The following is a 24931-nucleotide window of genomic DNA, read 5'->3' as shown; positions in this document are numbered from 1 at the left end:
GAGGAACAGGTTCTAAAAGTGCTTGGAATGTCAGCAAGAACTTCATGAAGTTGATTTTCCGCGACGGGCTGTATTTTGTGAATGGTTTTTAAACAACTACGGTGAACTTCATAATAATTGTTATCACGATTATTCTTTAAAATAAAGTTATATAGTCATTAACGTTATAGAAACTGACAGCTGCTATACAGCTCGTTGAGAAATGAGGTTAAGTTGGTCGCTATAAGCTACTCCCTACGTCCAATGGGTCAGAGCCAACTTCGACCACGTTTTTATTTGAACGCTCGTTATAAAAAATTCGGGCAAGTTGACCAAAATTGCGATTTAAAGGCCCATTTAATTGGACCATTAATAATAATTTGTTGTTGGATGCTTTGAAATAAATAGCAGTCTCAAAAATCTTATTTTTATTAATTCCAATAAATTTAAACACATTTTTCTATAAATCTTATTCTTAGGGGGCCATTTGGCGTGTACATTGGGTGAATAAAGTAGTCTAATTTTTTATGGTGGTATTCCAAGGTGTAATTTCTAACAACCTGAAACAAAAACAGTGATACTTTAATTTATTTGAAATATTTTAATAAGTATAACAATTATTTTAGTCAAGGTTTTCTTTATATTTTCGTTGTACTTATACATCGTAATAAACATTATTTTATTGATTCTACTCATCGGAAATTAATCATATTTTTACACTTTTAGCCTGTGGGTGGAATCGCAACTACCTGATAATGTCTGTGCATGAATTCAATTCCATCTTAATAGATTTTAATTTATTTGACCTTAGTTTTTCCTTTGTTACTTTTCTAATTCAACTATTTACGTGTGCAATTCCCGTGGTGTTCTTGAACAACTGTTTGCTTTGTTGGCAAACAGCGTATGTTAATAAGATAAGAAAATAACAGTCCATACTGCTACTTCAATAAAATTAATTATGTGGCTTTTATAGCACGTTTCAAAATAATCTGCGAAACACCGAAGTTTGTTGTACCTTTGCTAGAAGAGTTTGCAATTCCAAATCTGCAAATCTCCGCCCAAGGCACATTCTTTTCCCAAATCCAAACGGTAAGGACGCGAATGGGTGGTGCTCTTTGAAAAAGGGACTAGACTTCAGCCACCTTTCAGGAAGAAATTCCTTGCTTCGCGGGAAGTACTCTTCCTCGTTGCTTATGACGTAATGTTGAAAAATCACTTGTACCTAAAATAAAATGATAGATAGGTGTGGTGAATACAGAGGAAGTCACGGCAAGTGGATTTCATAAGTGTTTACTATGCCAGTAGTTGAAATGATAGTGTGGTGAAAATTACTTCCTATAATAGGTAGTTTTGTTAAATAATTCATTGATATCTATTGAAATAGGGTGGTCCGTTTTTCATGGCTCATCATTGGCATCTGAGAAACAGTAAGGGTGATACATACAGGGTGACTAAATTTAGAAAAAAGTTACGCCTTTTGAAGGTCATTAAAACCAACCAAACGGATCAAAGATAGCTGCTGCGGTTCCTGAAATATTGTGAAAAAACTGAAAATAGCGATTTTAGAAAATGCCATCTAGCGTCCTTATTTCACAATAGAAAGAGCTGCATATTGGTACAGGGGGATAAGAAGATACGAGAAATCCATTTTTGTCGGAATAAAATTTCTACGGCCATTTCATTTATGCAACATTCAATTGTTTCGGTCCCATATTGGACCTTGACAGTAACAGATAAAAAACTTACCCCTTTAGGAATTTGATATCCACCTATAATGCAGTCGGTAGTTGTTTGCCTGCCATTTCCAATAACTACAGGGTACATTCTAAAATGAAACAAGTAAAATATTGATTGTGCAAATATTTTGTAACTTATAAATATTCCTGTAAATCATTAATTAACAATAACAATAATGTCATTAATTTAAGTAGTGTAGGACTTATGTGGTAGAGGGGACCGATTATTATAATTATTTAGTTCTATTAACGATATTCTTACCGCAGTGTTTCCTTTATACACGCCTTTAAATATGCCATTTTCTCTAACTTTTCGCTGGTTATTGGCGAAGATTTATCGGGTAAAGCATTTAATACTTCATTGCTAAGTATTCTCTGCTTTTCAGGGTGGATTGCTAGTTGATATAAAATAGATGCAGCAGCATTCGAAGTCTAAAATTATAAGAAAATTATCAGAATCGACACCGACAAAATTAAACGGTAAAACAATTAAGGAATTGTGGTCTCAATAAAGGTATCACCCTGTAGATTACTTCCAAAGATGATTTAAAAGGTGTGATGACTGAATTTTATGTAGGTACTCTCTCACAAAAAATATCCAAAAGGGTAATAAAGCTTTCTCTTAATTTCAGTCAAAGAATTGTCTGCATAATTTGCATCACTTGTAGGTAATAATGTAAGTAACTTTGTATTTCGGCTTATTTGTGCAGTTTTACCTTATTTCATAATAAATTATGTATATAGAAAATCTTTATTGAAAAGCTCATTAGCTTGTTTCATGTTCATATACGTTTGTGCTTGTACCAAGGAGCAATTGCATTGCATTTTAATAACGTCGTCACGAAGACACGTTATGCATAATAACTACCCAGCAGTTGTATGGTTACCATTCTCAATAAAACACGAAGAACCATCTAATTATTTTATTATTAGAGATCGTAAAAATTACTAAGTACGCGGTTTCACTTATTAAGGAAGCAATTAATATAATGTCATGTTAAAGTTGTGTGTATAACTGCTCTAACATAAAGAAATTGGATTTAAACAAAACTTAATGCTTGAGTCATTAAAATATTGAGTAAATATGTCAGTATTTACCTGAAAATTTGCTATGTCACGGCACTAATGTGCTAATTTTTGATAATTTGAAAAACAAATATAGGTATTTCTGAAAATAAATATTAAATTTTCCTTACCGTGTCAATACCAACCAAAAACATATCCAATGCTAGAATTGTAGCTATTTTAGTATCATTTTCCAGTCTTAAAATTCTCTGTAAAATTGATATCTCATTTTCTTCATTAGGTTTCACTGAATGTTCCAACGATTTTGTAATATATTTCATACAAATCCTGAAAACGAAATATTACGGATTGATAAAAGGATAGTTGATGCTAAAAGCATCTACTTACTCCCTAATTGTGTCTAGAGCTTCTATATATTTATTAAATGTTGGGGTTCTTACTAGCTTCCAAAATGGGATTTTTAACTCTAAAACAGGTACGTTTATAAAAAAAGTATTCACAGCATCTATCAGTCTTTGAGTATCCGGATGAGAATTTTCGTCTAAACAGCCCAAACGTACATCTAAAGCCACCTTTGCAATAGCTAAAAAATAACACCCTCAACACTATCAACGTACAGTCCCTAAAAAAACATGGATGTAAAAGATACTTGCATTCCAAAGACCACTTGTGAAGCTCGTTTAAAAAGTCGTCGGGCATCTCCCCCCTCGAATTTTGCAACGATTTGACACTGAAAAAAAAAGTTACTGCAAACTGCACTCTGCATTTGTTAATGTCGTTAGATTGTGTTTAATTACTTAATTTGCATACTCACCGTTCTACAAACTCCTGGGCAGTAGACGCTATGGTCGTGACATACATTTTGGCGATTCGAGGTTGCATCATTATTTGGTTGACTTTTGAGCGAAACGACTGCCACTTCTCGCCATGGCTAAAAAGAGACGTTGGTAAAGGAAAGTCGAGTTGAGAAACTGATTCACGTGTCTGGCGATTTTAAACTTGGCCTCCAGCTAAGGTCATCTCAAGACTATCAATTTATGTATTTTATTTTATTTTCGGCACTTTTAATTCTCTTTCCCGGCTCTAACGGGCTACCCTGTATATACAAAATGTATGTACTTTTACCTACGTGTTGTATGTTGTATGTAAATTGTTATTCAATGAAATCAGATTTGATAAACGAATGCGTAAGTCATTCACTCTCTCTTTTCTTTCAAAACAACCAGACGAAATTCCGCAATTGCTTTCACCGCACTAAGATACTTCCGTCGGATTCAAAGATTTATTTTTAAGTAAAAATCTCAAACAAAATTCATGAAGCATTGAGATATTTCTGTAATGCTCAATATCAACTCGAAACCAATCACCATGGTTGATTAAAACCTCGTGATCCTTTACCAGAAAGTGAAGGTACTAAAACATCAAATAGGTAATGCTTTGATAGCATCTTACAAGGTTTATGGAATGGCAAAACGTAAAAAAATGTTATAATAATGGTTGCTGTAGTTATGTTGAATATTTTGGTTGGTGAGTGCTGGGAAACTGCTTTCAAAAGTGTCTTTGTCCAACAACACAGTCCACAGAATACAGCATATGACGATAGACCCCAATGATCGATTAATTGAAAAGATCAATGAAAAATAAGTAGCAGCTGGATGAATAAATGAACGAATTAATTTATTCAGCAATGCAGTTGTTTGACATGTTCATTGCGTTCTATTTACGTATTTAGTTCAAAAGGGCGCGGCGAGTTGGAACAGTTTGGGAACCACTGAATTAATCGACAAAACGTAATTGCAAGTGCCGTAGAGTGTGAAAGCATTGTAGGGAAAATCACATTGCAACAAGCTTACTCAACATGAGTTACGTAAAGTAGACATTTCCACCGGAATATATAATAATGTGTGAAATCATATGTCTTTAATATGTCACGCAACATCAACATCCTTCTTTTGTTTGCCTTCCAGAGACGCCGGTAAGGGTTCTTTCAATAGGAAAAAACAATCATTCATAATTGATTTAAGGCTTTTGCTGATATTTAAAATACGAGGCGTCTGTTCGGGTTTCTGTTATATACGTTACACAGACGAGCCGGCGAAGCATCAAGAGCGCCAGAAGAAAGGGCCCTAGCCGGCGGGGCCCAGCCAGGACAAGAGAAGGTCCCACAAAGCGCCTACACCGGCCGCATTTGCGGTCAGGGTAAACGACGGATGGGGCCCACCTACGAAGGCTGTCCAGGCCTACACGAGGTGAGGCAGGATAAAGAGGGATAATCCCCCTCGATCCCAAATCATTGAGACCAACTTCTAGCCATGGAATAATGGCGGAGTTATATACGTTGCGGTTAGCCATAGTTGACCTTGTTGTTCTCGGACTAGGTTGTATCAGTCATAATTCAGTTCACTACCTCGTTTTACATATTAAAAATTAAATTACAGAAACATTTTTTATTACAATTTAATTTAATCGGGTTTTAAAGTTCAATATATTTATATCCTGCAACACTAAATTTCAAAATCCTCTAGTTTATGGTCAACAATTTTTTAGAATTCAACATGGTCAAAGGATTTAATTAAATTGATTGACGAAGTAAATACAAAGTTTTTTCAAATTCTATAAATAGTTTAAGACTGACAGATATTTTAATGCGTTTTCCATAAAATTCTAATTTTCCACTTGGTTAGGATTGTTCCACGACACTGATTTGTGCATTAAGGCGAAATTCGCGCACAATTCAGGTTAAATTTTAAAATAATTATTAGTTTATTCATTGTGAATCCCTAAATACTTACAATTTTTTTTAATAGAATCTGTTTTAATTTTTTTTCCACCAATTCGTGAAATATGACAGGGGACTGTCCTAAATTATTGTCCCCCAAGAATTTTAAAGATATTGACTCGAAATATGAAAATCTCTGGAGGGATAAATGTGCATTTTTGGGGTGATTCGAATATTTCTACTTGCACCAGTGTCATTCATGCGAGAATACCACAACCCTTTTTAACAAAGAAAATGGTACGCCACTGACTTTTTCCCATTTTTATTTTTTTTCGTAGGATGCACCGCTTTTGAGGGAAAAAATAAAACATATTTTATTGCAAGTTGTGTGTATTTTTAATTTATCTAGTAGGTTGCTGTCAATATTTCTAAATAAAATACAACCATCAAATTTCCAGTCAACATCTTTAAAACTCTTTCAAATAATTAATAAAAATAAATAAACACTCCGCATCTCGGAAACGAAGCATATTTCGACCTACGTTTTTTTTCACAAAATAACTTCGGGAACCACCTCCTAAAATATTTCGCACTTATTTACAAAAACACCCTGTATATTACATATTTTAAAAGCACTTTCAGATAAAATATTCATATTTCAAACAAACGTATGCCTTATATAAGGTTTTTTTTAATATTTCGAAAAACTTTAAAGTACGATTTCTTACCAAAAAATAAGGGGGTCCTATAAAAAAGTTAAAGATGAAATAGCGCGTAAATTATTGTATATATGTCTTAAATTTAAGTTTAAATATGAGTAAAATATCTGACAAATTTTTTAAGATATTGTATGAGATAAAATATCTACCATCTCCCTTTAAAGGGGAGATTTTTAAAGAAAATAATTTTAGCCAAATCCTGAAAACATTCCTAAAATCTAAAAATGCAAGAACATATCTAAAATGGTAGATACAAGTTGTTTCATCTTACACTGCAATGACTCCACCATGTTCTCCAAAGAAGTCTTTCCTGTGCATATGCTTATAATAATTTAAAGATGGCATAGATGGCCTAAAGGGCAGAATATCTTCTTGACGAAAAACTTGTTCTATGTCACTGGGGTCGAACAAAAATAACATGTCAGGTCTTCCCAAGAGTCCCTCCATCTTAACAATTTTCCCGTATTTCTCAAATAAATTTTGAGACACTTTGTCGATATGTTCTATTTCGAAGCCTCCTGCAATCGTAAATATTTCAGAAGATTCGGATTTGATAAACATATTTTGTTATATGTGGTCGGGACAATTAATAATATCTGTAACTAATTTAAAATTGCAGGTAAAAGTTTGTGTCATTTTAAGTATGCATGTATGATCGTACTGTACAAATATAAAAAGAAAGGTACTTATATTTTATAAAACAATAACCTTGAGTTATGATGAAACAAAGTAAATATTCGATAATCATAATTGTTCTTCTGGCAACCTTAACATTTGTGATTAACTATAGTAAAGTAACCTGTTACTAAATAAGTAGTTAATTAATTATGTAATGGCTTCAAAAAGTCAACAGTATAAAATTGTATCGCTTTTGACACCTTTCGAAAAAAGAAACTCTTCTTTATTTTTCACAGTTTGGCCGAGCGCGAGCTGACTAAAATGGATCATATCGCACAGTTTTAACATTAGGAATAAAAACAATGACTTCAGAATTTCTGGGTTAAATAACAATATAGAAAATACATTTATAAAAAAATTTCTAATTACCAGAAATTCTCACATAGACTAGTGCATGCAGTTGCTGCTCTAATTATTGTTTTTTCTTTCGCTTTTAATAATAATCATTAATTATATTAATTTTTGCATGATTTTTACTGTTAAAGTAGAAAGTGTGTCTTAATTTAAATATTCTTGTTTACTTCGTGTTTACAAATTAAAGTATAAAATAACTGCGACATACAGGATGCATATACGAAATTTTTGCGACAAACACACATTTCTTCATAAAGAAAATTAAACTGAAAATATTATTATACAAAAATGCTACCTATCAATGGGATAAATCTCCAATTATTTCCTAGGAAAGGTAGAGGTTTAGGCCCTGGTACCATCTTGTAAGGGAGAGCATTTTCGAATCCTATATCGCTTTTCGAAATATCCTCTATCGCACTAAAAATTCGTCTTATACAGGAGTTGCTTATTAAGCGTCTGGTGGATTTTAAGCACTTCATTTTCACCGAACCAGAAAAACACTGTTACTACTACTCTCTATAGTTTTTTTACATCCGCGTGATACTTTTATAACTGAATGGCCAGGGTAAAGTATAAGTGAATCATGAACAGGTTGGCCCCCACTTTTCCAGAAGAGGTACCTATAAGAAGCCAGACGGTCCACCAAATCCGCTATTATTTATTTAGGTCACTTTTCGATAGTTCGCTGAAATCACCAATCTCCCGGAGATACATACAAGATTTTGATTAATCGCGTTTGCAGTGTGGTCTATGTGACTAACAATCAGCAATTGAATAATTACTAATCTTCAGATTCAGTGCCGCCCTAGATTTCTAAACTGAAAAAGCTATTTAAAACTTTTAAGTGTATAATAACAGCTTCATTGAATTTAATTTTGATTTCGATAAAACAAATTTTAACTAAAATGCCACATAAGTCTTTAAAATGTAATTTTGAAACAAAATAAATTTTAAAAAATTATAATAGTTGTTTCTTTATTCATATCGAATATAATACATGTATATGTCGTTACTGTGAAACGAGCTAAAGCCTCATAATTTGACACTGGAAGCAATATTTAAAAGGCAGCACGTTACTTTTTGCACAGAAGATACCAATCCTCAAGATTTATTCTGTCGACATTTCTACATTCGTGTATATTATGTTGCCTAAAATATGATAAAACATTTTCATTCGAGTTTGTTGAAGGTCAATAATGTTAAGTCTATAGTCAATTAAATACCTACGCATTAAGGCTAAAGCCCATTGCAGCCCCTAAAAGCTACTTATTTTTTTGTTTTCGTGGTTTCTGAACTGTGACCACCTTAGAACATATGCTACACGGAGGGCAAGCTTACAACAACAGTGTAACTGTATACTAGTGATAGAGAGAGAAAGAGATAGTTTGCGTACCATCTTTCTCTCTCGCACAGACACGTAATTGGCTAACGCAACTCCTTCCTCAACAATTAGAGAGATAGAGTGAGTACCCAAACTATCGCTCTTTCTCTCTACAGCGTCTACTCAACCATGTAGAATAATATGCTCTAATGTAGCCGCACAATCATGTTCAAATTTTGAGGTATAATTTGTGATTATTAAGGTTAGAAATACCAGATACCTAAATCCAAAATTTGATGTGAATAAACAAAGACTCAAAAAACTGAATAAAGGCAGCCTCTAATACATAGAAGCTGAATAGCTATAAAAATCTTATCGCCGAAATAACCGCGAAAGAATTATTTTTAGATTGACCAATCAGGCCTGCCTAAAAAATAAAGAAGTTATAGAAATGATGTGCTTTTACCTTTAGAATTAAAAAATAAAGTTTGACTTTGACATTCAATCCTATTTATATTTGTGAAAAACTTCTACTTTATGCCATTTGGCTATTGCTGAAGTGTAAGGGTATTTTTAAATCTTCAAATCCCAATTTTAATATCTACATTTTTGTAGCGCAAAAGGGCCTATAAAGATTACAAAACTGAAGCTAGGAAAAGTTTTGTTTATTATTTCAAGCGTCGAAAAATTTTTTGAAAGAGCCATGTCCAAAACACTGAAACTCAATAATGGCAAGGAATTACCAATTGTTGGATTAGGAACGTACAAGGTAAATAATTATTAGTTGTGTTGTAAATTATTTTGTTAATCGAAAATAAATCATGGATTTGCTTAAAAAGCGCCTAAAAACATTTAAAATAATACTATGGTATTTTTAGTCTGGTCCTGGTGAAGTTATAAGAGCAGTTAAGGATGCCATCGATGCAGGTTATAGACATTTTGATTGCGCTTGGTTTTATGGCAACGAAGCCGAGGTTGGTGTAGGTTTGAAAGAAAAAATTGATGAAGGGAAGGTTAAAAGAGAGGATATTTTTATTACCAGCAAAGTATGGATGCTAATAAATAGCTTTTTACAATATATAGAGGTTCGTTTTATTTTCAGCTGTGGAATAATTTTCACGCAAAAGATAAAGTAGTGCCCATGCTCAAAGAAACGCTGGATAATTTGAAATTGGATTATGTTGATCTGTACCTTATACATTGGCCTTTTGGATTCAAGGTAAGTAATGCATATTCTTACGTTTACAATCATTGAGATAATTTTTTAGGAAAAGGCAAGTCTATGGCCAGTTGGAGAAGGTGTAAAAGCTTATAGTGATGTTGATTATTTGGAAACATGGGAAGGAATGGAGGAATGTGTAAATCAAGGCCTCGCCAAAAGTATTGGTGTATCTAATTTTAACGCAGAACAGATCGATCGTCTTTTGAAGAATTGCAAAATCAAGCCAGTTTGCAACCAGGTAGAAGTGAACCCAAATTTAAACCAAAAGAAGCTTATTGAGTTTTGCGGACAGCGTGATATTGTTATCGTCGGATATTGTCCGTTGGGACGCAGTGAATATGCTGGTACACCTGGCTTTCCGGATCCAACAATCTTCGATCCGAAAGTGGCTGAAATTGCCAAGAAGTACAATAAGACACCCGCTCAAGTTGTTTTAAATTATCTGGTGAGTTAATTATGCACACAATGTTTTAATAAAAATCAGCTTTTATCTCTTTTGTCAGATATCTTTAAGGATATCGGTGATTCCTAAGTCAGTCACTAAATCCAGGATTATAGAGAATATAAACGTTTTCGATTTTACCTTGGCTCCCGAAGACGTAGCGTACCTCGATTCTTGCAACAAAAATCAAAGGGTGTGTCCATTGTCAATGTTCGAGGATCACAAATACTACAGCTTCAAAAGTGATTATTAATTTGTACACGTCTCTGTTTTGTGAATATGATTACATAGATTTGAATGAATATTAAATATTTTTAAAGAGAATTATTTCCTTTAATAAGTTCCTAGTTTATAAAAATAGATCAGGGCGGATCTGTTTTGAGGTGGAAAAGTTTTAGAATTGAATTTTGCACAATATACTGTAAGTTAAAAATTTTTAAATTAATTGCCGTTGTTGCAAAATAGCAATAATTAATGAAAAAAAAGGCAAAAAAACAATATTTTTTGGATTTTTTAAAAATGTTTAAATTGCTCTGAGGGCATTCTAATTTTGGTAAAAAAACTTTAAAGTATAATAAAACAACACACCAAATTTCACTAAAATTGGTTTGATACTTTTCGCAAAATAATTTGTTGAAAAAATATTTTTGAATTTTCAAAATGTTGCGTAGCCCCAAATAAGGCATCTAGGCACATGAAAATTTTTACACATAGAAAAGACCGCTCGACCTTTCAAATGGTTTTTGAAAAATTGAAATCGGTTGATTAGGAGGGCCACAGTAAATTTTTAAAGTTAACACTTTTTTTTATTTTTAAACAATTCGATTACATTTATCAATTTGCAATTTAGTTTTTTTCAAAAATTATCATTTTTTTCAATGTGAGAAATTGATTCCAGTCGACATTTGACCATCCCCCTAATTAATGAGGTTTTACAGGCTCTTTCCTGCACTGAATCATCATTAGGGCTTACCAACGTAAGTCATTCCTGGGCGCACATGCGGTTTTCTCAATAATAATATGCTGTCCCCTCCCCACACAAATCTAATCTTCTGGGCTAATCCTTGCAGTCAGAAAGAAGGATAAAAAGATATTATCGTATACTACTCTTTAACACCATTTGCACTTAGAACAGAAGTCTTTTATATGCATTGTTTAAAAAAAAACATCTCTATCTTTCAGGACTTACGGCTGGGTAGTTTTAAACTGAGCACACTGTATAATATCATTTAACTTATCTATTTCATTTATTAACGGAATAACAAAATCAATTATAAAACAATACATATTTATTATTAGAAATATAAAAATAAACTCGTATTTTAATGGACTCGCATATGACTCAGCACTGCCCATTTGGACCCGAACTTCTTCCCACACACCGAGCATGGGAACGTCTTTACCTCGACTATGTTGTGCTTGGATTTTTTATGAGATCTCAAGGAAACGTTTTGTCTGAAGCCTTCACCGCATATTGTGCAGGTGTAGGGGGTGATGTTTGTATGCTGACGCTCGTGAGTTCTCAGAGCGTGTTTTGACGAAAACGATTTCTTGCAGTACTGGCACAAGAAAGGCCGTAACTTCATATGCGTCGTTTTTTTGTGTTTATTCAAATTGTGGAACGCATAGAAACTCTTGCCGCAGATATCACACGTATGATCCCTTTGTCCTATAACAAAATAACGATCATTATTAATTAAAAACCGCAATAGTAATTACAATAAAATAATGGTTCCATGATTCAAAATCCCAAATCACTATTTTCTCAATTGTTCGTGATATGAAACTTTTATTTGATGTAAGATGACATAAACTCTAATTTATTACCTGTATGTTCTTTCTTAACGTGCAAGGGTAGATCATAAGCTTTCTTAAACACTTTATCACAATATTTACAGGCATACTTCCTCGTCGAGTGTGTGTAATAAATATGACTTCTTAAGGAGGTAAGATTCTTGTAGGTGATTCCACACAAGTGGCATACCATCGGAGGTGACGTATGCGAATCCACGTGCACTTTGAAATTCGAGGGTGTAATTTTGACACCGCACACTGGACATTCCTTTTTGTTGTGCGTTTTTATATGTGATAAACTCGCTTGCTCTGTTTTAAACTTCCTATTGCAGTAAGGACAGTCGTACTTATAATCTTGTAATATGGATTTAGAAAACAGTGCTTTTCTGCTACGAGGAGCGGTTGTTTCCTTGGGATGAGCTTGTTCGGCGTGAATTATATACAATGGTTTATATTGAAAACGTGCAGCACACACTCCACAAGTCCATGATTCTTGCATGTCTTTGTGGTTGGACAAGACATGTTTTCTATAAGACGGTATATTTTCACAATAAGTATTGCACTCGTCACATTTCAGTCTAGTAGAATAGTGGGTTTTTAAATGATCTAACAGCAAGTCTTCTTCTGTATGGGCTCCACATATGTGACAAGTTGTAAAAGTTTTCTCAGTTTTTTCATTTTCAAACGGTACAATATTTTCATTACTATTACCTGCTCCTACTGGACATATTATCAATAGTTCTGTTCTTGTGTGATTCTCTACTTTGATACTGTTAATCTCGGGATTATCAATTTCTGAATCGACATAATCCGAATCATCTTCAGGTTCCATTTTGTATACTAGTTCAAGTTTTTCTTCCTTAATGTTTTGAATCATGTCGTCAACTTCAGGAAGTGGGTCTACATTATCTGGTTCTTGCTCGACATCAAATAACCTTAGTTTCTTATCACATTCTATAATACTCTGCTGAATCTGAAAAGCTAATTTTAAATTTAACCAACATTTGACACAAGCTCGCTTCGGAAGAGTATCCTCTTTACATATCTAAAAAATTACGTGAATAAGTGACTGCGATCGATAATATAAATAATTAAAAAAAAACCTTTATAGAAGTCAAGGATTCCAATATATTCGCTCCATTTGATTCTAATAATGAATGCGAGACTATCGGCTGTGTCATACACAGTCGGCACATTTTAAGATTTTGCATTATGCAATGATTATTTTATATTTCCTACATAAACTATAAATAAAATATTGTATTAAATACAAAAATAACATTTACTTAAATGAAATGTACTTTACTAACCTAACTTAGTTGATAAGACAACACAAATTGACAGCTTACCGATCTTGGGGGCTTTCGTTTTGGCAAACAAAGTACCTATCAGCAACTAATATCAGTTCAGTTCAGAGTAACCTGAGCAACTCTAAGTTGCTATTAGCTCTTAGAGCATGTAATACTATACTGGAGGCAGCGTGCCAGAGGCCGAGAGTGTAGGGGAGGTTTATAGAGAGAAAGGGAGTGGTATAGGACTGTTACTGCTATCTCTCTCTAACAACATGCAATCGCGTGCTGCTAGAGAGAGATAGCAAATACCCTCCTTTACCTCTCTCTGTCTAAATCTCCACAAAAGCAAAAGGAGGTCCCGCAAAGCGCCTACACCGGCCATGCTTGTGGTCGGGGTAGACGATGAACGGGGCCCACCTTCACGGGGCTGCCCAGGCCTATAGAGGTAAAGCAGGACAAAGAGGGATAGTCCCCCTTGGTCCCAAATTATTGAGGCAACGTTTAACGCCAAACGCGTATTCATCGTGTACAAGCACTGCATTTGTGTGAGTATGAGCCATTGAAAACTTACTAGAAAATAACCACTATGGCTAGGATGATCTGTGTCATGGCGTATTGACGATAGGCTAGGTTGGCGAAATGTGATATGTTGGTATTAGTGGTACTGTTTTTTTTTTTCTTTTCTTTTTTTCTTGTAGTGTCAAAAGGTGCCAAAATTCATAGCAGCTGGGAAGGGTTACTGTGTTTTACATTAAAGTTTCATATTGTTGCGTATTATCTATAATAATGGAATCTGACTTTTCGGGCGTGAATTTGGAAGATCGTGAAGAAGGTGAAATCGTGGACGATGATTTTGAGGATATTTCGGATAATTCCATCATTGTTCCAATTTTCTCTGGTAAGTCTGTATCAACTAAAGAACATTTACCTGCTATTTCTTTAAGTAGCGTTACCGATGCGGATGAACCGAAAAGTGAGAATAAACCACGGCACCGTCACAAAGTTACAAGAAAAAAAATTTCCAAATCCAAGAAAAGAAGAAATAGTCACCGAAAGTCAACTTGCAGTGATTCTGATAGTGATGAATACTTGGAATTAGATAGAAAATTGCAAAAACAGTTGAAAGCTGCTATTCGGGTGGATGACACTGAAGAGAAACACAAAAATAGCTTACAGTCAAGGCTAAAAGCTATGACAAAATTAGATGAATCAGACAGTTGTATGGAAAAAAATGATAATAAAAAGATTGAGGAAAAAGACACTTCAGATGAAGGGGATAGTGAATTGGCTGAGTTGAGATTGGAAGCTTTACGTACGGCCGTTTTAAATAAATTTATGCATCGAAAAAAGAGAAAAGTAAAGGAAAGTAATGATCATGATGTTTTATCAGATGCCTCTGTCAAAACAGATAATTCTGAAACTAATAAAGAAAATAATCATAATACGATAGAGAACTGTCCAAAAAAAATCTGTATAGAGAATTCAGTTATACAAAATAAAGAAAATAAAGTAGAAATTACAAATAATGTTATAGAAAATAATACTCCACCCGAGGAAGATGAAGATGTCTTAAGGGCTTTGTTGTTAGCTTCAATGTCGAGAAAAATTACTAGTGAAAAAGAAACGAAGAGAACTGTTTTACCGCTAACAAATAATGGGATCAAGCATACATTACGAAATGTAGATGAAAAGAGAGAAACAGCAAATTTACCTATAAACAATGTAGTTAATTTTAAAAACCGTGTAACTAAAATTAATATTGCAATGAAAAATCTACAGTTGCCAGTAGTTAAACCTCTGATAATTAATATAAATAAAGATTCAGATTCAGAGGATGATCTCTTTAATAAAGCAATTAAAAATACAGGTACTCAGATAGTTCAACAGAAACAGATTGATATGGAAATTGAGCAAAGCGTAGATAAATTTTTAAAGGAACAAAGAGCGAAAGTTGAAGCACAACTGTCTCCTATACCAAAGTGTCCAGCGAAACCTAAAAACTCCTCACTTATTCTAGAAAAATCATGTGTTAAATTGTTGCCTAAAGTAAAACAAGTAGAATACCAAAAATTATTACAGAGATTAAAAAATGCCGAAAAGAAACCGAGGGTAAGAAGACTGTCTCACAAACTGAGTAGCGAGGGAAAACCCGTTGCATGTACGTCCAAAAAAATTGTCCGACCTAAATTGCCAGCTGGTAAACAAGTAACTGTGTCAAAAGTGGATCCCGCCCAGAACGATAAGAGTGAAGTCCGAACACTACACAAAATTCTGAAGGAAATTCAAGTTCAAAAGAATGGAAGGTATTGGATAGTTTTTAGTACTTTTAAAAATTAATAATAATTTAATTTTGTTTTTTTATATGTACATATATTATTACAACGTGCATGATTTAATTTTTTAAATATATAAAATAATATTAAAATAATTTATTGAAACTGAAAAAGTCCTGTATCTTGTGTAATGAGAAATGTGGAAAAAAGATTACAGATCCAAGAAAAATATAAAGTACTTATGCCTGTAATTAAGAAAATTAACGAAGCAAGTTTAGAAAGAAGAAAGTGTGAGGATGAAGTCAAACGTCTACTTCAGGAGATAGCGGACATGAAGAAGAAACTGACAAAGTCGCAACAGGACTTCAATAATCAAGTTAGCAATCTGGTTCGAGAAAAAGAACGAATTGATAAGAGGTTAGTTAGGATACCATTAAAATTTTATCTAATATTTTTATACTGTTGCACTTGGTTTCATATCAACTATATTTTTTTTTTGATTAAATAAAATTTTTGTAGTAATATCAGTAACAAGACCTTTTTTTTTCAGAAAATTTAAATCTAAACATAAGTTGATATTTTTTAAATATAAAACCTGTTTTACATTCACCAATTTTTGATCCAATAAATTAATTAAGGTCATGTTAGCATCGGAAGCCTTAAATTTGACAAATAAATTGGCCAATTTTTCTAATTTGTTTATATTTTATAATTTTGACTCTTTTTCTTCAAATATCTTGGCCAAATTATCGTGATGTGTTACAAATTGTGATAATTTCTTAATGTATTGGGTAAAAAATTGTTAAATGTAGAACATGTTTAAGAGTTGTACTTGACAAGATAAATACCCAAGTGAATCCATGACCATTGATATAAATAACAATTTTTTCTTCAAAAAAACATGAGGGTGTTCGTCTTTTAGTTGAAAAAGAGTAATTAATGTTGTATATTGTATTTATTTACCTTTTAAATATGAGATGTACACATTCATATTTTTTATATTTGTTATGGTGATATAAGTAATAAAAAAATATTGTTTTTATCTAGTTTCAAAGGGTTTTGCATTTTAGAATTGTAGCTGAAAATGAATAAACCATTTATAAAAAGCTAATCGCTTATATAATGCTTATTTCACTTTTTAAATTGTTAATTGCATTCTTCATATGTACCGTTTTCTTCTGTGACAAGGCACCTATCTCTTTCAGTATGCCTACGAAAAAAACTGAACTCGCCGAAGACAAAAAGGCACGTTTCACATCATCGACACCAATAAAAGACAAACCGTCCGTAGTTTCATTCGAAACGAGTTCTCTTCCCACTATCACTCCCAATAACACACTTCCGTTATCTGAAAAAATTGCAGAGCCCCGTGTGGGAAACCGAAAGGAAGAGGATGTCGTGGATGCACCTCTAAACCCAGGGGACTCCAACGATATCGATATAATCTGTAGCAAACAGAAAAATACGTTTCCGAAATACATATCACCGTTAGACAAAGTAAAAAGGTGTTGTATTGCTTCGATTTACCATTGGCAGATAAATTACTAATTGTTTCATCTGTTTGTCATAGGGTAGTTACGGACGACCCGTTTTCCATCGTATGTCCGTACGATGTGGATGGCAATTGCCGGGATCCCGAGTGCATTTATAAACATTTACTCAAGTGAAATAAACTAACAGTGTCATCTAACTTTATCTTCTATAGAGCCAGTTTTTTTTTCCTTTAAATCTTAGTGTACCATAGTTTCCCTCTATTTATTGGAGTCGATATATATTTTTTGTAATTGTAGCGAGCTTTTATAATGTCTGTTTATAAATATACTGTTACCAGTTCTTGTGATAAAATACTAAACATTATGAAAGCCGGTAAGGTTTATATAGAGACTATATATTTAAAGTACAAATTTTAGAGTTTGCCATTATTTTTTCAGTTTCCTTTAGGACTGGTGAATTTTTTAACCAAAGTAGTTTTCTACTCTGTTTTCTACTATGTTTTGTACATATACGTTACTTTTTATGTTGTCTTGAGATACTATTAAATATTTTTGTATATAAAATTGCAAATAAAGGGTTATTTCGAACTTTCGAGGATTTTATTTCGCGGATAATAAATAAATTATGTATTACCTTCCAGTTTTACACAAATAAATAATTATACAGGGTAAGTATAAATTATAAATACTCAATTAAAATTTTATAGTTGCGCATTTCTTTATCGAAAGAATATACAGTGTGGCCCAACTACGATATATAGCATCAGTGATTTTTTATTTTATAATAAGAATCGACAAGACTGAGCATTTTGTTTTAAATAATCCTGCACATGCGGCCTACTTAATAATAATATGCCGCCTCCTCTCCCACACAATTCTGACTTCTGAGCTAATCCTTGCAATTACAATGAGGGGTAGAGATATTCTATGCCAATATATTTTTCAGTAATCAATGATATTTAAGCTAACGATATTTGTGTAATGGAGACTAAATACTTCAAAAATCTTAAGCAGTTTTTTTTCTTTTTTTTGTATATAGTATCTGGTATGCTAAATTGTGTTTGTGACTTATATTGACTACAAAGTTTATAGAGTAAGTATTATGAGTCGTTAAAATATTTTCGCAAAAAAAATATATATGAAATATAAGATTCTTAACTCTGATATGCATATTCATTTAAGAAATCAATAAAATTCCACTACACCAATTCAGTAGGTATGTTTGTAGAGGGTAGAGGCTTGGTTGTCAAGGGAGAATTGATTTTCTAGAAATTCAAATCGTATGTCTAGATACTCGACTTTAAATTTGTCCTAAACAACATGGATTTGGAACTAACAAGGGTAGATTATACAATCGTGGGAATAACCGATCTCAACTGCTTACAATTGTTACCAAACGTTTATCCAAAAGAGCAGCAAAAGGTAAGGTGAGCACTACAAAATACTGGCGCAAACACTAATAATAAACCTTCAGTAGTAATATCTTTTATTTCCAAAAAGAAATCAAAGACAACAGTAGACATGACATTGATTTTTAATCGTATCACTTTTAGGTAGCTGTCGCAGATAGTGATGGCATTCTACAAGTATTTTCTGTTAAAAAGGAAGACGTTCAATTACATTTTAAAACTCTCCCTGGAACTGCCATATCTTCACTTAAAATAGCAGGAGCCCCAGGTATTTCTGTTAATTATCTGTACAGGCATAAATACACAACAAAAAACTAGTTCAGAAATAATGCACAGTTTAGAAATTATTAAATACGGTTCATCCGCTTAGATCATTCGCAATAAATATGATTTACCTTAGTTAATTAATATGTTTTACATAATTTGGGTCACCATGTATATGGAATTTATAAACAGTAGATAACTAGTTTAATGAAACGAAGTTTAGTCTATCAGAGGTTGAATTGTTGATACAATAAAGTTGCAATTTTGCAATATTTTTTCGCAAGAAAGCATCAGTGCAAGAATCTGCTCCAAAAGCATTTTCATGTCGCTAAGTTTTGTTTTGGTTCGCACTTTATCAGTTAGTGACAGTTACTAATGACCTCTTTTCTCCGTTTTGTGCTAATGACTAATGCATAGAAAATATAGTGTTAGTCACAAAAAAGAGAAAAGAAGAAAGCTCATTTATAAGGATAAATGATAGGCAGACAATGATAGGTGTTATATAGTACTATATTTTCTATGTGACTAATGTAAAATGTAATGAGTTTCATAACAATTTGCTCATGCGCATTTTGTAAATACCTTTTCGGTTTTTTGGAAATTGAGTCGGCGGCTGACGAGCACACAATGCCATCTTCATGTTCACATCACGGTTTTAACCTAACCATAAACAACAGGGTCCGTTGTTGACAACAGTTTTAAGACAAGTTAGCCTATTCGCTACTAGAGAGCAGCGCAGTCAACGCCCTCATCTAAGAAAGCTTATTTCAAAAAGAGATAAAATTGTTACCTAAACTATTCGAATAAAAGTAGTAAATGGAACAAATATCTACTTATGATAAAGTAAATGGAATAAATACTCATGATAAATCCAGCCTCCAAAGCATTAGCTCAGGAACATATTAATCATCTTTTTATACAAAGATTGTAAAATTTTAAACGGAAACAAACAAGGTTTTCGTATTAAAAGCTGGGAATTGCGTTAGATCAAAGTACCTCCAAATGGAATATAAACCGAACAATTGTCTTTAGAATATTCTATGTCTTAATATTAAAAATTTTATGTAATATATAATTTTAAGGCACCATTAAAGATAAAATATTTATTGCATCCGGAAATGAAGTTAGAGGTTTCACAAAAAAAGGCAAATTGTTCATCACATTTGATTCTGGAATGACTGAAACTATTAGCACAATGTAAGTTGTTAAAAGTTCCATATGCCAAAAATTAACCCACAAACTTTTAGGTTTGTATTGGCGAGTGAGTTATTTTTATGTGGGAAACATGTATATACACATTACAGGGACTGCAAGGACTTAGGTTCGTACTTATGTGGAGACAGAATTGTTGACGTGGTGGCATTCTATTCTCAAAACGTAAGTGATATTTGAGTTGCCGGTTTTTAACGAACGTGCTTTTCACATATTTTCTAAAAAACTGATAGGAACTGCCATAGCACTATATAGAAGGTTCTTGTTCTGATTTTAGAGCCGCAGACTGATGTCGTTGATAGCTTGCGAGGGCCGTATGATCAGAGCCTTAGAGCATGCCAGGGTAACTTTGAGTATGGAAGTTGAAAGTTCACCTACAGTGCTTCACATTTATGAAGACGAAGATGTTAAAGCTGTTTTGTTTGGTACTGTGGATGGCCGTGTTGGAATTTTGGATGTAGACAAGTATAAATTACCACATTATATCTATACAGGGTGTTTCAGAAAAAGATACCACAAATTCAGAGACAAATACAAAACTATAGTTCCCGACTTTAAATCAGTGTTTATTTAATCGTAGGGATCGTATACACCTTTCACTACTGGAAATTCCATTAACGAGATAGATTTTTAAATAAGCAAAAGTCAAAAAAAGTAGAACATATTGTATAATAGAATTATATTTAACACCAAATTAATTTATTTTGAGTTTCACAGCTTTATTTTTTTTTGTCGATAAATGTAGATAGAGTTTAAGATAAACTCCTTCTTTTAGGGTGCAAGGATTTGACAGGTGGTTGATTACAAATGACAAAAACACCAGCACTATATCATGTATGGATAGTTATGATTTAATTGGAAATGGGACGAAAAATCTTGTAATTGGGAGACAAGATGGAAGTGTAGAAGTCTTTCAAGTGAATGTGCTCGATGCTATGGATGTATCCAGGATTATTTTTTCTTATGTTAGTGTGATATTCTTTTCGATGTTTAAAAGAATCTTTTAGGTTCCAAACCTTTATATTCAAATCACAAAATTCTTCATAAAATGACACTATGTAGATATCATACTTGTAGATAAAAATATTGTTATTCCAAAAATGACTTCCTTTACATCAGTAATTACTTCTAATTTGAAATATATTTTACTGCAGATTCGAGAAAGAATTCTAAATAGCCATACCTAATTAAGCTATTTACATTTGTTGAACATTGTAGAGAATGGAAAATTACATACCTAATAATTACGAAACGATCATTATCCTAATAATTTAGAATTTGTCAAAAAATTTTGAGAAAATATTTATAGAAATTACCTAAAATAAGTATGTAACTTAGAAAACTTTTCCACTATAAATGTAAAAACTATTTTTCTGACATATATATTAATGAGGTCATTCATTTAATAATTTAATTAATTCATTCATTCATTTTTATATTTTTTATAACGAAATGTGGATGATTTTATCTTGATTTTGTACATTTTCACTTTTGATTTTTTTCCTTGTAAATTTTGCCTCCCGATCACGAATCCGGTGTCAGAATTGAGCTATTACATCACAGGAACTTCCTAACCTCAAAAAAACAAGTCAAAAATAACAAAAATTTTCGAAAAAGTGCTAGGAAAACTACAAAAAAAAATGTTTTTTCTATATTCAAATGTTCAATTATATGGTTAAGACCCCGCCAAATGTGAATCAGAATTGATAGTTCTTTTTCTAACCTCAAAAAAAATGTGTCAATTAAAGCAGATATCACGAATTTTCAAAAAATAACAGATTCGCGCCAAATTTGGTATACGGGGTTTTTCGGCGTCACTGATCACGAATTCGAGATGAAATTTACAATATTCGCTTTTAAAAATTTCAATTACCTATGTACTTTATTACCTGAGGCAGAAAACCCGTGAATAGATCTTTTACAGAAAAAGAACAAGATATAGCCGAAAAAAGAATGTTAAAACATGATTGGGTACTCAGGTTATAAAGTAAACAAAAATATTACTAAACGAATTTCGCAATTCGTGATCAGCTACCCCAAAAACCCCCGTATACTAAGTTTGGCGCGAATGTGTTATTTTTTTGGAAATTTGGTAGGCCATCTTGGATCCGCCATCTTGAATTTTGCAAAATTGACCTCGGATCCGCCATTTTTGACCTGTTTTTTGAGTTTAGGAAATTCCTGTGGTGCAATAGCTCAATTCTGATACCGGATTCGTGATCAGGAGGCAGAAATACTACGGATAACATGTCGCATGAAAAGTCCAGACAAATTTTTTAATTCATTTAACCTTTTCAAACAAAATTCGTTTTATAGAATTGCAACGAGAGTATTAACGGACTCCAGTGCGGAATAGTTGGAGCACAAGGATTTGACGAAATTGTCGTGGCTACGTATACAGGGCGTATATTTGGTCTGACGTCTCAGTCCATAGATGCTAATGTCGAAAATACTAAAGGTGGATATATTTTTTCATCGGATACGTCCTACAAAATAAATAAATTAAAGTAAGTTGTACTTTGAAACTGATGTTTTCATTGTTTAACCCAAAATAGAACAATCGTTTATAATAAAAATATTATATCAAGTTCCCATTCTCTTAATGATAGAACAGAAATAGGCGAATTAAAAGAAAAAATTCTGAAGGAACGAGAGAAGTATCAAACGTCAACCCAGTCATTTTTCGATGAACTTTCAGCTATCCCTCTATTGTCTATTAAAGATTCAGTGAGTATAACTGAAATATACCTTATAAACGCAGTGATACAGTTTTTAATTTTTAGTTTGTTCTTGAAAAAGCAACGTCGACTTACAACTTATCGATCGAAGTACCTACACCGATTGATAATATTCTTCTTCAGTGTAATACAAACGTGGATTTGCTTGATGTAGAAAAAAACTCTGCCGTAGTCAGCTATAGCGAGTCCCGAATAGAAGTAAGTCTCTTTAATTATAATAAAAATCTTTTATATTTATTTTTTGTAGGACGGTAATCATCTCTTAGCTACCTATCGTTGTCAGATGAATACCAACAGGATTGAACTAAAAATTCGCACCATTGAAGGACAGAAGGGCCTTCTCCAGGCGTATGTTACGCCTATGGTACAACCGAAATGTTGCAGAGTCGCCCACTACGAAATTAAAGCCTTGTCTTTGCATTGTAGGATACATCAGTTTGACAGCAACAGGTAGAAATAAGCTTCTTCCAAAATATTGTACCTGTGTGTAAACTTAAAACATTTTTGTTTTCTGTGCACAGAAATATTAAACTGCAATTACGTTGGACGAAACATTTTAAAACACTTTTACATTTAGGAAATGTTCTTTGCTTTGTGGAATGTTTTATTTAATATGTTTTCACGCGAGGTTAAATTAAGTTTTACACTATGAGAGTCACGTACAATCATAAAATTTTATGGAATGCGTATATATGTAAATTGTCCTTAATCTTAGTGGAAATCGATAATTAATTGTTCAGTTTTTCATATACGTCTTCCATTATTCATAAGACAAACTGTTTCAGCAATGATGTGTTATGTAAGAATTATAATACATACGTATAAAATTCAGTAAACAAACTACTTCTTTTGTAGACCATTCAACGTTTTAACAATCAAAGGCGGCTTTAGCTTGGCAGAAATCCATTCTTGGGTAGGTCAGTGTTTGCCTGAGGTTCCAGAAAAACCTCAAATATCCGAAAGGACGATTCTGTGGTTTAAATCATGTTTTCTGGACACAGTTCTGGAGTGCAGCTATTTGTAAATGTTGCCAAAACATCGCCTATTATCGTTTTCAATTTTTTTTTTACAGAAAAGGGGACGCAGAATTTAAATCTGACAATGTGTCGACAATATCGATTTTGAAAGAAAATATTTCAGCTGAAGCTACGAAAAAGAAAATTAAAGTTGACATTAACTCATGTAAGTCTGTACAGATTATTTGATATTCTCCAATTACACAACACTAAAATGGAAAGTAACACATGACATGCTTTTATGAATATTAATTAATTTTTTGTTATAAATTTCCATCAAATTTTCCAGAGGTACTTTAAACATTTTTGTATAAACCTCCATTAACATTCCATTAAAGAAAGACTGAAAGAGTCAAACTGTGATATCTTTAGAATGTACCTCATTAAGTATATTTAAATAAAATAGAATTTAGTATTTCCTTAAGTAATCATTTATTCCGATACATATTTTACTAACTATCAATGATATAATTATGTTAAGATCTTTTCAGAACAATTTGTTTTTTTAATTCAGATTATTATCTCCGTGATCAATTGGAATTAGAAACTGGGGCTATTTTTCATTTAAGCATTCTGTTTTAGTTATTAGTGAGGAATCTATAAATTCTGTTTTAAAACTCCTGGAAAATAAGTTGCTTCTGTACCAGAAGATAGCAAAGGAGGTTTCACTATTGAACGCGTTGAATGAATTGGAAGTGAGTGAAGAAGAAACCACTAAATATTTGTCTTCGAAATATAAAGATCTCTTGGAACGTGAAAAGGATATAAGGACTGCTCACCAGAATCAACCGGGATGTTTGGACAGGATTTATGGTAAGTAACTCGTTCCTAGTCATCGGTAGCGAAGAGAACATCTTTGGAATTGAAATATTTTTATTCGTTTTAGGTACTATTACCGATCTCTTCATGGATTTTAATAAATTTAAGGGCATTAATTCACGACATAAGGCCCCTAAACTAGTAGAAATATTAGAAAGCTACTCTTATGACAATTTGGTCAAATTTTTTAGACCAGATTATGTTTAAGTACAAACTCAGTGATATGTGTTAAGATTGTACTTTTTGTTATGTTAAATTAAACGATCTCTTTATATACACACTAAAATCAAAAGTTTACAGGTTTTATGGGAAACCCTGTTGTATATATTACTAAAAATAAAAAACTGGGCATCAACAAACTTTTATTAGACAAAATTAGTTATATTAAAGATGTTTAAACTGAAAAATTTAGCTATGTATAAGTC

General features: G+C 32.7%; 5 protein-coding genes across 7 annotated transcripts; 3 read left to right on the top strand and 2 right to left on the bottom strand.

The window, feature by feature from the left end:
- Positions 1-425: 425 nt before the first annotated feature.
- Positions 426-7743, bottom strand: LOC108908978 (probable cytochrome P450 49a1). Its single transcript, XM_018713182.1, has 10 exons — positions 7507-7743; positions 6451-6697; positions 3556-3672; positions 3395-3471; positions 3129-3324; positions 2912-3068; positions 1978-2147; positions 1726-1804; positions 995-1201; positions 426-539 (listed from the first exon to the last, which is right to left on the bottom strand). The coding sequence occupies exons 1-10, from the start codon at positions 7688-7690 to the stop codon at positions 426-428; spliced, it is 1548 nt and encodes a 515-aa protein (XP_018568698.1). The 5' UTR covers positions 7691-7743.
- Positions 7744-8981: 1238 nt separating this feature from the next.
- LOC108909030 (1,5-anhydro-D-fructose reductase) lies at positions 8982-10520 on the top strand. The gene is made up of 6 exons (XM_018713247.1): positions 8982-9093; positions 9148-9301; positions 9411-9578; positions 9635-9751; positions 9801-10199; positions 10258-10520. Exons 2-6 carry the CDS (start codon positions 9236-9238, stop codon positions 10447-10449), a joined length of 942 nt encoding a protein of 313 aa, XP_018568763.1. The 5' UTR covers positions 8982-9093; positions 9148-9235; the 3' UTR covers positions 10450-10520.
- Positions 10521-11443: 923 nt separating this feature from the next.
- LOC108908996 (zinc finger protein 567-like) lies at positions 11444-13326 on the bottom strand. The gene is made up of 4 exons (XM_018713201.1): positions 13301-13326; positions 13094-13234; positions 12024-13035; positions 11444-11865 (listed from the first exon to the last, which is right to left on the bottom strand). The coding sequence occupies exons 2-4, from the start codon at positions 13199-13201 to the stop codon at positions 11519-11521; spliced, it is 1467 nt and encodes a 488-aa protein (XP_018568717.1). The 5' UTR covers positions 13202-13234; positions 13301-13326; the 3' UTR covers positions 11444-11518.
- A 411-nt stretch (positions 13327-13737) lies between these two features.
- LOC108909038 (calponin homology domain-containing protein DDB_G0272472) lies at positions 13738-17619 on the top strand. Of its 3 annotated transcripts, XM_018713260.2 has the most exons (5): positions 13738-13827; positions 13981-15585; positions 15766-15972; positions 16761-17060; positions 17126-17619. In XM_018713260.2, the coding sequence occupies exons 2-5, from the start codon at positions 14069-14071 to the stop codon at positions 17220-17222; spliced, it is 2121 nt and encodes a 706-aa protein (XP_018568776.1). In that variant the 5' UTR covers positions 13738-13827; positions 13981-14068; the 3' UTR covers positions 17223-17619. The 3 variants fall into 3 exon arrangements, with proteins under 3 accessions (XP_018568776.1, XP_018568777.1, XP_018568775.1); XM_018713261.2 differs by having other exon boundaries at positions 13769-15585; positions 17131-17619; XM_018713259.2 differs by having other exon boundaries at positions 13774-15585.
- A 749-nt stretch (positions 17620-18368) lies between these two features.
- LOC108909012 (Bardet-Biedl syndrome 7 protein homolog) lies at positions 18369-24713 on the top strand. The gene is made up of 14 exons (XM_018713219.1): positions 18369-18470; positions 18602-18725; positions 19804-19918; positions 19969-20098; positions 20211-20398; positions 20709-20898; positions 22250-22440; positions 22543-22660; positions 22717-22869; positions 22919-23121; positions 23527-23691; positions 23744-23853; positions 24270-24500; positions 24574-24713. Exons 1-14 carry the CDS (start codon positions 18369-18371, stop codon positions 24711-24713), a joined length of 2160 nt encoding a protein of 719 aa, XP_018568735.1.
- The last annotated feature ends 218 nt before the right edge of the window (positions 24714-24931 follow it).

This window comes from Anoplophora glabripennis, unplaced genomic scaffold (genome assembly GCF_000390285.2).
Source record: "Anoplophora glabripennis isolate ALB-LARVAE unplaced genomic scaffold, Agla_2.0 scaffold72, whole genome shotgun sequence".
NCBI classification, from domain to species: Eukaryota; Metazoa; Arthropoda; class Insecta; order Coleoptera; family Cerambycidae; genus Anoplophora; species Anoplophora glabripennis.
Note: the sequence above shows the minus strand (reverse complement) of the source record. Positions and strands in the feature narration are given on the sequence as shown.